At 32.5% G+C, this 12,721-nt stretch overlaps 3 protein-coding genes across 3 annotated transcripts; 2 read left to right on the top strand and 1 right to left on the bottom strand.

Moving 5' to 3' along the window:
• LOC107943413 (phosphatidylserine decarboxylase proenzyme 1, mitochondrial) lies at positions 1–4,156 on the top strand. Its single transcript, XM_016877168.2, has 12 exons — positions 1–355; positions 685–773; positions 892–945; positions 1,051–1,116; positions 1,363–1,423; positions 1,553–1,662; positions 1,752–2,011; positions 2,241–2,347; positions 2,441–2,508; positions 2,812–2,889; positions 3,024–3,146; positions 3,640–4,156. The coding sequence occupies exons 1-12, from the start codon at positions 187–189 to the stop codon at positions 3,793–3,795; spliced, it is 1,341 nt and encodes a 446-aa protein (XP_016732657.1). The 5' UTR covers positions 1–186; the 3' UTR covers positions 3,796–4,156.
• Positions 4,157–4,606: 450 nt separating this feature from the next.
• On the top strand, positions 4,607–7,477 carry LOC107943417 (formyltetrahydrofolate deformylase 2, mitochondrial). The gene is made up of 8 exons (XM_016877171.2): positions 4,607–4,774; positions 4,899–5,011; positions 5,777–5,927; positions 5,997–6,070; positions 6,162–6,321; positions 6,469–6,567; positions 6,650–6,736; positions 7,116–7,477. Exons 1-8 carry the CDS (start codon positions 4,634–4,636, stop codon positions 7,260–7,262), a joined length of 972 nt encoding a protein of 323 aa, XP_016732660.1. The 5' UTR covers positions 4,607–4,633; the 3' UTR covers positions 7,263–7,477.
• Positions 7,478–7,970: 493 nt separating this feature from the next.
• On the bottom strand, positions 7,971–12,721 carry LOC107943416 (VAN3-binding protein). Its single transcript, XM_016877170.2, has 6 exons — positions 12,170–12,721; positions 11,234–11,621; positions 10,176–10,340; positions 9,434–9,483; positions 8,963–9,020; positions 7,971–8,346 (listed from the first exon to the last, which is right to left on the bottom strand). The coding sequence occupies exons 1-6, from the start codon at positions 12,419–12,421 to the stop codon at positions 8,102–8,104; spliced, it is 1,158 nt and encodes a 385-aa protein (XP_016732659.1). The 5' UTR covers positions 12,422–12,721; the 3' UTR covers positions 7,971–8,101.

Genomic DNA, 12,721 nt, shown 5'->3' on the forward strand with positions numbered 1-12,721 from the left:
TTAGAGTTTTAGCCTTAATAATTACAAGTTTTCGCTTCAGCACAGTAAAGCAAAGTTGCCTAAACGACGTAAACAAACACCGTTTTATAGCTTAATAATCCCTGAAAATTCTCACTCAGAAACTAACCCTAAACGGGTAACGACGGAAAGCAGAAAAGCTTTGTTAAACCACCAACAAAGGCAACGATGAATTTCCGGTTCTCGCGAAACGTCGCCGTATTCCCTCCCTATCTACATTTCGCCAATGTCCACAACCGTCGCCGGTTGTTCTCTTGGTACGTCAAGCATTTCCGTACGACGTCGCAAGCTCGCGCTTCTCTCAGTGGCGGCGGCGGCAGCAGCAGCAATTCTCAAGGTGAAATCATTGTTGTAACAAACTTTCTTCTTTACTTTCTCACCGATTTAGGCAAAAACACATTTAGATACGGCGAATTCTTGTGCATAAGTTTGTTCTGTTTTACTTCTCGGAGAAGCATATGAAGTTCCTTTTTTTTTCATTGGCTTTTTTTTTCTTTAAAAAGAGTTCAAATTAGTAGTTTTTGTTTGTATTCTGAGAAGATTGGTGAGAAACCCATTGATAATAATCAATAATGTTTTCTAATTAATGCAAATATAAATTTAAAATACAGCAAATTCAGTACAGTGTATAAATTAGTTATGTTTTACTTGCTCTGGTTTCTATAGATAACGCTTTTCTGGTGCCGGGTGCCACAGTAGCTACTTTACTCATGCTTGGTGTTCTTCATGCTCGACGACTCTACGATGATAAGAAGGTATTAAATTTGCTTATTATATAAACTGTTTGATGCATTGCATACATGCTATTGATTCTTATATGTCAGGGCAGTGCTAGTTTCTGGCTATAATTGATATATGTATTTTTGGTAGTAGGTTGAAGAAGCACTGGAGAAAGGGATTGAATTCGAGTTCCGACCGGATGTAAAAGTAGTATATTTATATTAATTTCTCCATTTTAATTTCTCATGTGTTTTGCTTATTTTCGTTTTTTATATGATTTTCATATATCTTTTGAACCTTACCAACTTTTAGGCTACATTTCTAAGGATACTACCATTGCGATCTATTTCTAGAGCTTGGGGCTTCTTGATGAGTGTGGTGAGTAATTTTCTTAATTTTGAAGATAAGATCATTGGCTCTTTTAAGATTTCTTTTTGTCTTATTTTAATTGGATTTTTGAAATTCCTTTTTGTTTTTCAAGTTAAACTCGCTTGACTTGAGTGTAAAACTACTCTTAGAGTTTGATTGATGACAGTTCCCATGCTCCTGTTCTTGCTTTTTATTTTATTTTATTTTGTTGTACTGTTTTGTTATCCTTTTACCCGCTTAAAGATTGTTTTTTAGGACATTCCAGTTTGGCTGCGCCCACATGTTTATAGAGCATGGGCTCGTGCTTTCCACTCAAGTATGTTTACCTCATATCTTTTCCCTTCTCATTTTCCTTTAGATCGCTTTTGTCGATTGATGAGATAAATGCACAGTCAACTGAAAATGAAGAATAACTTATGATGTGGTATTTTGGTTTGCATTTAAGACCTAGAAGAAGCAGCTCTCCCTCTTGAAGAATATGCATCTTTAAGGGATTTCTTTGTTCGCACATTGAAAGAAGGTTGCAGGCCTATCAATCCTAATCCCTATAGTCTGGTAACTGGTAACGAGCATCTTGGACATGTTAATATTTTCATTTGTGTCACTCTGAAACATTGCTAAGAGTGTGTTCTGTTAAAAAACAGGTCAGTCCTGTGGATGGTACTATTCTTAGATTTGGGAAGTTGAACGGTGCAGGGGCTATGATTGACCAAGTCAAAGGATTCTCCTATTCTGTTTCATCTCTTCTTGGTGCTAGTCCTTTGCTCTCGATGCTAGCTGAGAAAAATTCTGAAGATGACAGTAGTACTATTGAGCAGGAAAGCACTCAGAGAGAACAGAGTAAGAAGTCATGGTGGCGTGTTTCATTGGCTTCTCCTAAAGTCCGGGAAACAATTTCGGAGTGGTAATCTTGTACTCATATTCGCCTATTCGGTTTTTGCAATATTCGCCCTTTTTTTGTTTGTAACAGTAATTTGTTTTTGTTTAGATTCAATAGTAAGTCTCTTGAAGTTTCCTTAAACTTGCTTTCGAATTTGTTAAGCAGTTTTATCTCTGGAAGTAATTTACATGATTTAACTGCTCTAAAACATCTATGAGTTAAAGTAAGTTTATACATAAAATCTTTTTTGCAGTCCAATGAAGGGCCTCTATTACTGTGTAATATATTTGAAGCCAGGAGACTATCATCGCATACATTCACCAGTTGATTGGAATGTTCTTGTTCGACGGCATTTTTCAGGTAACTTTGATTTTATAGTTGCATACTACGCCAAGGAGTTTCTTTGTACAGTGATAGTATCAAATAATATCATTTGATCTGCATATTTCGCAGGCCGCTTGTTTCCTGTGAATGAACGTGCTACAAGAACAATCAGGAACCTTTATGTCGAGAATGAAAGGGTAAATCTAATGTGTCAACAACTTAAAATGCCCTCTATGTACTTTGTAAATTTTCTTATATGATTCTATGGTCTTGATGCGTGCAAATTGTTGGATTAAAAGATGCAAGTTGGGAAAGGATAAAACAAGCCGATGACATGATATCTGAAAGATGAAGATAGAGTGGTGTATTTAGAACATTATTTAAATTTCCTGAGAATCATGATATTTGGAGATTTTTGAGCTTACATTCAAGTGCTAAATTGTTTTGGTTAATTATATTTAAATTTCTCTGAATTGCTGTTGCAATTTTCCTGTCATCAGGTTGTCCTTGAAGGTCTATGGCAACAAGGTTTTATGGCAATTGTAGCAGTTGGTGCAACGAATATTGGTTCAATTGAGGTTCAGTGCCAATGCCCCTTTCTACCCTGAACCTTAAAAAATCGAATCTTATTTAGACAGCAGATACATGCATAGACACGAATATGTTCTTCAATTGGAATCTGTCTTTTGACACCATAATTTGTACTTCACAGCTTTTCATCGAACCAGAACTTCGGACAAACAGGCCAAGAAAAAAGTTGATACTATCAGAGCCTCCGGAAGAACATTTATATGAACCTAAAGGAGTCGGTGTGATGCTCAAAAAGGGGGATGAGGTTCGATACACAACTTTTCTTTCAAAACCAGATGCCTCACAGACAACTAAAATTGGTAAAAGTATAATGGAGACCCTTGTATTAGGAGTTAGATTGTGTTTTATCCTTCTACTCAAAAAATAGGCAAATTAGTCCCTGTACATTAGATCAAAGTGCAATCTGTTTTTTCTACTAAAAATTCCATCCATTTTTACCATTAAGAACTGGTCCCTGTACCTTAACCTAAGGTGACATACCGCATGTCACTGTTTAGTTATTCTATCAGCCACGTCAATTTTTAAGAATACAAATGGATGAGATTTTTAGTAAAAATGATCAATTTGCTCTTTGATTTATCGTATAAGAATTAATTTTTCATTTTTTGAATAGAGGATAAAATACAATTTGATTCTTAGTATAGGGGCTTTTATGGTACTTTTACCGACTAGAGTTAATTTGTTTCATATTTGGAAGTAGTATCAAGATATATAAAATTCCATGCACTTCATTCTAGGTCGCGGCTTTCAATATGGGATCAACGGTTGTCCTTGTTTTCCAAGCCCCAACATCAAAATCACCAAAGAACAATGATGCTTCAGAGTTTGAGTTTTCTATTAGACGGGGAGATAAAATCCGTGTTGGAGAAGCATTAGGTGTATGGCATGCATAGCGAGGGCGAAGCGGATCACTATGGGATGGATTGCCATTGTTGGCATTGGAGTAGCACTGACTGTGTAAATGGTCATTTAAGCAAATGTGGTGCCTCCACCCTAATTAATGCTACAATCTATATCATCGGTTGATTACAAAGCAATAGGAGGTTTTGAATTTTATCCTTAAATTCTGTAGTTTGTGCTTCAAGGCATTGAATGACTGTCAATATAGGTGAATGTACTTAGAAAAGTTCCTCTATTTTAGGAATTTGATCAAATTAGTCCATCTACTATTAAATAGATTTTAGTTGTATTATTAAAAAGAATTAAATAGTTCCAAATTAGAATAGAATCAATATAATATCATTTACTGTGTAACAAAGTTAATATTTTTAAAGTTTTTATGTTTTTATAAATGAAATCCGGTACATATAATACAGGATCTTTCAAATACTTTAACCTTTAATCTAACTCACTAATTCAGTTTAATCACATGTTATTTACGTTTAAGCCACCTAGTACATCTAACATTTTTAACCAATTTACTATGTTTTTTTTAATCTACAAGGATTAAAATGTCCTTTTAAAGTAAAAAGGATTAAAATGAACTTCTCAACGTAATAGAGGGACTTCTGCTGTATTTTAACCGGTAGATGTTATATTTTAGTTTAAATTATTATTATCGTTAAAGGAATTTTAGTTAGTTAAACATATCAAATAGTTATTAAAAAATTATAAAAGTTAAAAAAAAAAACAAAAAAAGCCTGATACGTTGTCGTATTACTGTCTATCCGAGTGTTTCAATAACCAAGTATTTGGTGGCGGGGAAGCATTGGGAAGTGAGGTTCTAAAGATATGACTTTCACAAGACGAGTATCATCCTGCTTCTCCCAGTTTCTGGGATCTGCAAACAGGTCCTTCAATTCTTATAAATTACCCGGAGATCCCTCTTCTTCTCCTTCTCTTACCTATGGCATCCATATCTTCCACTGCCCTGTATGTTCCCCCGTCCCTCCTCTTTCTTTTACTTTGCTCTTCACCCATTTCCGGTTCTTTTTCCTATTTAAAAATGGATGATTTTATCTAATTGTATTTTAATTGAAATCTGTTTTTTTTATAGGATGAAGTTGGAATAGTTGCAAAACTATCCGAATGTATAGCTTCAAGAGGAGGAAACATACTTGGGGCTGATGTTTTTGTTCCTCAAAACAAGAATGTTTTCTATTCCAGAAGGTAAGATTTTATTTATTTTTTAAATTTAATAGTTTAAAGTTTTTCTAATTTAATGCTAGTTGTTTTCCATTGATAAATGCAAGATACAAAGTTTGAGTTTGGGGAGCCATTATTTTATGCCAATGTCCTATATAACTCAGTTTATCCTCATTGTTGATGTACTCGGCTCTGCGGAGAGTCCTAGTATTGTCTTTGGTTGGAGCTTTGTTGCCTTAAGTGGTAGCATGTTCCCCATAAATGACCTATATGCCGTAGATTATAGCTTCGAGTCTATCCTTGCATGTTCAATAAATCCTCAGCACTCTTAGTAGAGTATGAAGACAAAACCTTGACCAAGATCTTCAAGGTTTTGTCACCTTCGAGTGAGTGTACTTTGGAGAACGAGTACTAATAGGAAGTAGTGACAAAACCTTGAGAACTCGTGGCATTTAACAATTTCGGATTATGCGTTCATAATACGGTCCAACAAGTCGAGCAGGGTTGTGACTTGCAATCAAAGAATTATTGGATGATATGTGTTGTTGATGTTGAATACTTCTTGTTTTGGCTGAGAACATATGTTATAAGAACAAAGAAGAGATACCATTATCTTAATTGTTTTCTCGATTACATCTTTTTGCTTGTTTGTGAATGTCCAAGAATGAATATTGTTTTGGTCTGAAAAAAGGGCTAATATGTCCAATGATAACTGTACTTTGTGACAACAGGTGATTGATTCAACCATAATTAGACATGGATCTTCTTGTTGTGTGTACAAATTTGCAGTGAGTTCGTTTTTGACCCCGTTCGATGGCCTCGAAAGCAAATGGATGAAGATTTCCTAAAGCTTTCAAACATGTTTAGTGCTATAAGATCTGTTGTTAGAGTCCCTGCTCTAGACCCGAAGTTTAAAATGGCGGTCCTTGCTTCGAAACAGGTAAACCATTGTTTCTTTTCCCCTAATTTCATGTTTTTGCATGATTGAACCATGTTTATCTTGCTCTAGGACCATTGCCTGGTAGATTTGCTTTATGGTTGGCAAGAAGGAAGACTTCCAGTTGATATTACTTGTGTGATAAGGTACTACATTAACCGTAGTTCTTTGTCTTTTGAGTCCTATTCAAGTTCCGTTTTCGAAATTCTGATTCAATATTTATCAATTGTATGGCAGTAATCATCATAGAGGTCCAAACAATAATGTGATGCACTTTCTTGAAAGGAATGGTATCCCATATCATTATTTGCACACAACTGAAGAGAATAAAAGAGAGAGGGAGATCCTAGAGTTGGTTCTAAATACTGATTTTTTGGTACTTGCTAGGTACATGCAGGTAAATGAGGCTATATATATATACATGCGTATATTTATGTATGTATGTGTGTATCACCATAATGCGATACACACGCGGAGGAGTGTAAATACGAGATCTTAAACCATATATGCATTTCAATGATTCAAACTAGTGTTATTATTGCAGGTTTTATCTGGTCAATTTTTGAGGACATATGGGAAGGATGTAATTAACATACACCATGGCCTTTTGCCATCATTTAAAGGTGGGAATCCATGTAAGCAGGTGGGTTTTTTTTTTTTTGCTTATATCCTTTAGTAATTGAAACTATAGATGCATGTTAAATTTTTCTAGATTATGTTGGTAGGCTTTTGATGCAGGTGTGAAGTTAATCGGTGCAACAAGTCACTTTGTAACCGAAGAACTCGATTCGGGGCCTATTATCGAACAGATGGTATTATTCTATCTTTTCTTACTGCTGCTCTAAACATTGTTTCTTGATCTTCAAGTAATAGCTGAAACTGCAGTTTCTTGTTGTCTCAACATGTATATAATCACTCTTCAAAAATTCCCGGTTTTCGGACCATGAAGTAAACTTCTCTCGACTGAGATGAAAGGGTCCTTTGATGGTTGTAGTTTCTACAAATTCTTCAAGTTATTTGGCTGCAAAATCCAAATTTCTCATCGTTCATGCTATTAGTACTTTCCGTTGAAATTTGCTTACTATCAACTATGCTTACTGAATTCATAATGATTTGCTTTTGAAGTTGGTATGGTTCTCGATTTGCGACCGTTCTTAACATGCAATCCTTAATGTCTTCGTTTTTTGACAGGTTGAAAGAGTTTCTCACAGAGACAATTTGCAGAGCTTTGTGCAAAAATCCGAGAACCTTGAGAAGCAATGCCTTGCAAAGGCTTTGAGATGGTACTGTGAATTGCGAGTGTTACCATATGAGGAAAACAGGACTGTTGTATTCTGATGAGAGAAATTAGAAGAAAAAAACACATCTATAATTTGCATTTATATATATATATATGGCACTCTATACCACATTAACTGTAATTGCAGATATTTTTTCATGCTTTCTTTGGATATAAGAAAATTAAAACTATCAAGGTATACACCATTGCTCTAAGTTAAGGTGCAATGATTGTGACTCCAACAAAACAACAATAATGCGATATTGTTTAAGGATGCGTTGAGGGCTTAATGTATAATTTTACTTTTGTAATTTCATAATTTTTAAAAAGGACAAATTTACCATGTTGGGGGCCAAGGTCATTGCCTGCCCCTTCCTCCTCTACCCCTTTGCCATGTTAGGCGGCCACGCCATTGCTTCCCTCCTTACCTTTGCCCTGACGACAACGGAGGTAAATGTGCCTTTAATACTCCATGTTCAAGCCCATAATACCCCCTTATCCATTTTACTCTCTTGCTTTTACTTTTTAATCTAACGTAGTCATATTCATTTTAGTACAAAAGTATTCAAAATACTTTACTCTTATTTTTATTTATCGAATCTTTATGTAAATTAACACATGTTCTATTTAGTGACCTAAACAATATGATTATGACTTTAATCAGGTCAACTCATATTATAAAACTTTAGCTTTGGCTTAGACTCATCAAGTTCCACTTTTAATTTGAATTCAAATCCTATCCAATTTCACAATAATAAACTCAGAAATGATTTCAACCTTAATTCAATCTATTTCATTCTTCACATATTTTCACATATTGTGTATAAAAGTTCATAATTTCAACAACCCCAAATTCACTGTGTATACACAAAAAAAGATGAACTATATACTACAAAAACTATATACCATCGTTAATACTCAAAGATTCAAGAGAAAGCTCAGGTGGTTGACCATGGCAGACTTGTCGTAGTAGATTTTGAATCCCATCCACCCATTTTTGCTTGTCAATTTTGCTTTTACACTTGAATTCTAACAGCCCCTGCCCTGTTTTGAGACCAAAATAGAGTTCCTCTGAATCTGAAGTTTCCCTTTCTTTTCTATATGGCCATGCTGATGTCTCATCACACACTCCATAAACAATACCTGCAAACAGGATAAATGTTAGAGAAAAATAAAACGGTTTAATTGTTGTTTTAGTCCCTGTACTCTTTTGTAAAATGGTAAAAAATATTAAATTGTGCTACTAGTCTTTGTACTTTTTACCGTGAATTTAATCTTTGTACTTTTATTTGATCATTTTCAGTCCTTGTACATTTCAAGCTTACCGAATGGTCACCGTTAAATTTATTAAGTTATGCTATTTTCAAGATATGATACGACAAACATATTATCATATATAAAATGTTACATTAGCATGTTATTTCAACATATCACTCATTACAAACTCATTTAATGGATTAACGACTATGATTTACATCAATACTAGAATTTTAAAATTCGAAAAGTATAGAAACTTAGAATTATCCAAATATATAATATGGACTAAACCTACAGCTGTACACATAATATAAGACTGATAGTTGAATTTAACTAAACGAATTTAATTGCTACTATTTGGGTTAAGTCTAAATTTTCAAAATAAAAAAAAGTATAAAGACTAAATTTGATCGATTGAAGTACAATGACTAAATACACAATTTTCATAAAATACAAGGACTAATAGCAAAATTTAACTTAATAAAATAAGAGAAGTGCTTACATTTATTGTTGTTGGAGAATGCTCCCCCAACGTGTTTGCTTTTGAGCTTAATTATTACCTGACAATGGCAGCTTTCTTTATAAGAGCTTGCAATATGTACTGCATTACTTTGTATTTTGAATATGATTTCTTTATTGGTAAAAATTACCATAGGTAGTTAGATTTAAAAATGGATAATTTAATTTATATACGTTTTTATTGTTAAAAATTAGTATGACTAATAAAATGACACGTCATTTGATACATCGTACGGATGTAGAAAAATTAATTTTTAGCATAGAAATAGGTAGAATTTTTAACGGAAATACATACTTGCTTTTTAAGCTATAATATATAGACTAATTTCTCTAATTTTTTAATAATTGGAGTAAAATGTAATCTGACTTCTAATCCAAAGACTTTAATGGTACTTTTACCTTCTTTATAAAAAAAAATTGAATATGGTTTCTTGATGTATTTGTATTTGAGTACCTGAGATTTCTTGTTGATGTACACATTGACCCGTTTCCATCTCAACACACCTGAGAATAGTAGTAACAAGTGACTTAGATGTAATTCTTTAAAGTAGCTCAATTAATCAAAAAATCTGAATCGGTTAATCATAATTCAAATTTAATCTAATCTAAATTAACAGTTAAAAGTTAAACAACATTAACCCTCACGACTCAAACTTGAAAATAATTTGAATAATAAATTATTTAAACTTGAAAAAAACTTGAATTTGAGTGTCATCGGATTCAAAAAACTTGACTGACAAACTCGAAAGACGATAACTCAAAGTGACTTGAACCTAAAATGAACCTAACAACAACTAAATTTGAAATGAGCCGACCATAGTATGATCCAAAAGTTTTAAAACCGAAATTCAAATCGATTAACGGATTTAGGAATTACCTTCTCTGTGTGTGTTGCAATAATAAAACTATAAATTAATACAATGATAAATTTTCAACTTAGCTCTCCAAATTCTACAATAAAGTTCTAGCCTCGTAAAAGATTTTGACTTCATCCTTTACCCTAAATGACCCAAAATAAAATGTCAAACTCCGAATGACCAATAAAAAAATTTCAATTGATAAACCCTAAAATTTAAAATAACCTCGACTCAAAATAATTCAAACCCAAAATAATTTAAAAACCAATTAACATGAAAATTTTAAAACTCAAATTCAATTAATCCAAATCTAATCCAATTCAATCAACAAGAAATTACCTTTTCTTGTATGTTGCAATAGTTCACCTTGACAAGGAGGATTTTGGTCTTTCATTTGAGTATGCAAAGCATCAGACCATTGAGTTTCTGCATATGGACTTATTGCTGAATTTTTCTTTGCTTCTTTTGGTATTCTTGCCTTCAAAGCTGCTTCTCCTCTCAATGCTATAATAATTTCAATAAAAAAAATTGAAAAAATTACAAAATTATAATTCATAAAAAGTACTACTGCAAAAATTCATATACAATATAAATGTTTATGAATTGAATTAGACAAAAATCGAGACGAGTTTAATTATAATATTAATGTATTTTATGCTTGTTCAAGCTCTACTCGAAATGTAAACCTAAAATTTTACTCATGCTCATTCATATTCTTAAATAGATAATCTAAACTCATTTTAAGCATGTCGATATTATTTTTTTAATTTTATATTAATTTTATATATAGGTAATTTAAAACTATAATATTATTGAATGAATACATTATAATATTATATATAACTATAAATTTAATTAATATGTTATAAGATACATAACAGTAAAATTAACATAATATAATGTAAATTAAAATATCCCATAAATTCTTGTATTTTTCATAAATTTAAAATTTAGTCTATATATTTTTATTTCTTATAATTTAATTTCTATACTTTTCAAATTTCAAATTTTAAATTTCAAATTCAGTTGTTAACGCTGTTAATTTTTTTGTTAAATTTGTTGGTGTAACTAAAAAATTAACATTGTAATAAACTTAAATTTAACAAAATAATTTTAACAGTAGTAATAGATTTAAATTTTAAAATCTGAAAGGACTAAATTCTTAAAAATAAAAGTATAAATGTTAAATTTTAAATTTATAAAGAAAATACGAAAACTAATGATATATTTTAATCTATAGTATATTACAAACTCAAAAACCGACCGAAGAAAATTAGATTCAAATTTTGAATATTTGAACCCGAATCTAACCCATATTTCAAATGGATCTTCGGACTTAAACGATTAAGTTGAGCCGTAAACAGATAAAATATACAGTTAGAGATAAGCTAAATCACCTGTTGCAGCAGCTGCAGTGAGTGTAATCAAATCACCTGCACTTTGAATATCCACTGCTGATTTCACAACTGAGGCAACTCGGTCGTGATCAGCCCCAGCTAGCTCAGCTAACTCGATGCAATGGGATGCTAGAAGTTCAGTAGCGGATGCCAATGCCATGCTCATTTTCGAGCCTGCGCCGCCGCCGTCGGAGTTCCCTGCGGCGGCTACTGAGGCCAAACCTGCAGCTAATCCGGCGATGGAAACGGCGGAGTGAAGCCGAGCGTTTTCTGCACGTATTTTGTCTTTCTTCTTCACTGTGTTGGTTCCTATTTCTTTGTGATGATTAAACCATTTGCTGATTGTGCCTGTTCTTCGACCATTAATGGAGTTCATCACTTTCCCTGCCTAAAAAAAAGGTTTAATTAATTTTTAGTCCTTGTATTATGATAAAATTTTATATTTGGTCCTATTTTTAATTTGGCATAATTTAAACTATCTACTTTTATAATGTTTTTAAGTTTACAATAACGGTAAATTAAAGTATAAATATAAATACAAATCTCAAACCGGTAGAATCGAAAAAGTAGAATCAAATTATTACTGCACAAGTAGATAAAGAATTAAAAAAATTCTACAAAATTAAGTAACTCGGACTAAAAACAGATAACATTGTTAATTGTTACCATTCACGTGAAAGTTTAATCAATCTAAAAATTTAAAAACTTTTCTTTAAAAAGGAATTTTAACATAGTAGAAGGACTAAAACCTAATTAGACCAAAAAATACTAGAACCAGAAAACCAGGATTTGCAATGATATCTATCAAGAAAGGATCAAAATTTTAGTTTTTGATCCATGGAAGCACAAAAGATGAAACAAGATGTATATAAAAAAGGGGTAATTAATTAATTAGTTAATGATGTTTTAACAAATAAAGATTGAAAATTTACTTACAATTTGTGGTGCATCAAAGGATTCTGAAAACAATGAACTTTGACTCTTATTATCATTATTATGATGATCAAATTCAAAGTGATTGTGTTTCTGGGCAAGAGCTTTAGAGATTTCTGATGCAGATAAACTCCATGATCTTGATAAAAACTCCATTGGCTCCTTTGGTGTTAATGGCTGTGGGATCAGTTCATCATCACCATCTTCTTCTACTAAAGAACCATTCTCCCATGCTGAATAAAACCCAGTTTCCATTTCAATTTTTATGAAAGTTTTTGAGCTTTTTGGAACACTTTTTTTATGAAATTTTTTGGGTATTTTAGGACTTGGATGTAAATGAAAGAAAACCCAAGTTTTTGGAGGAAAAAAAAAGAGAGAAAATTATTGGGTTATGGAAGGACAAAAGTTATTGTCTTGCTGGAAGAGAAGTTGGTAATTATATAGAGTATAGAGATGGTGTTGTAAAGAAATATATGTTGGAACAGTGACTCAGTGAGTGAGTGAGTGAGTGACACAAAAATATAATTAAACATGGGAACAGATATTAAGATCTAG

Source organism: Gossypium hirsutum, chromosome A03, assembly GCF_007990345.1.
Source record: "Gossypium hirsutum isolate 1008001.06 chromosome A03, Gossypium_hirsutum_v2.1, whole genome shotgun sequence".
Lineage (NCBI taxonomy): Eukaryota > Viridiplantae > Streptophyta > Magnoliopsida > Malvales > Malvaceae > Gossypium > Gossypium hirsutum.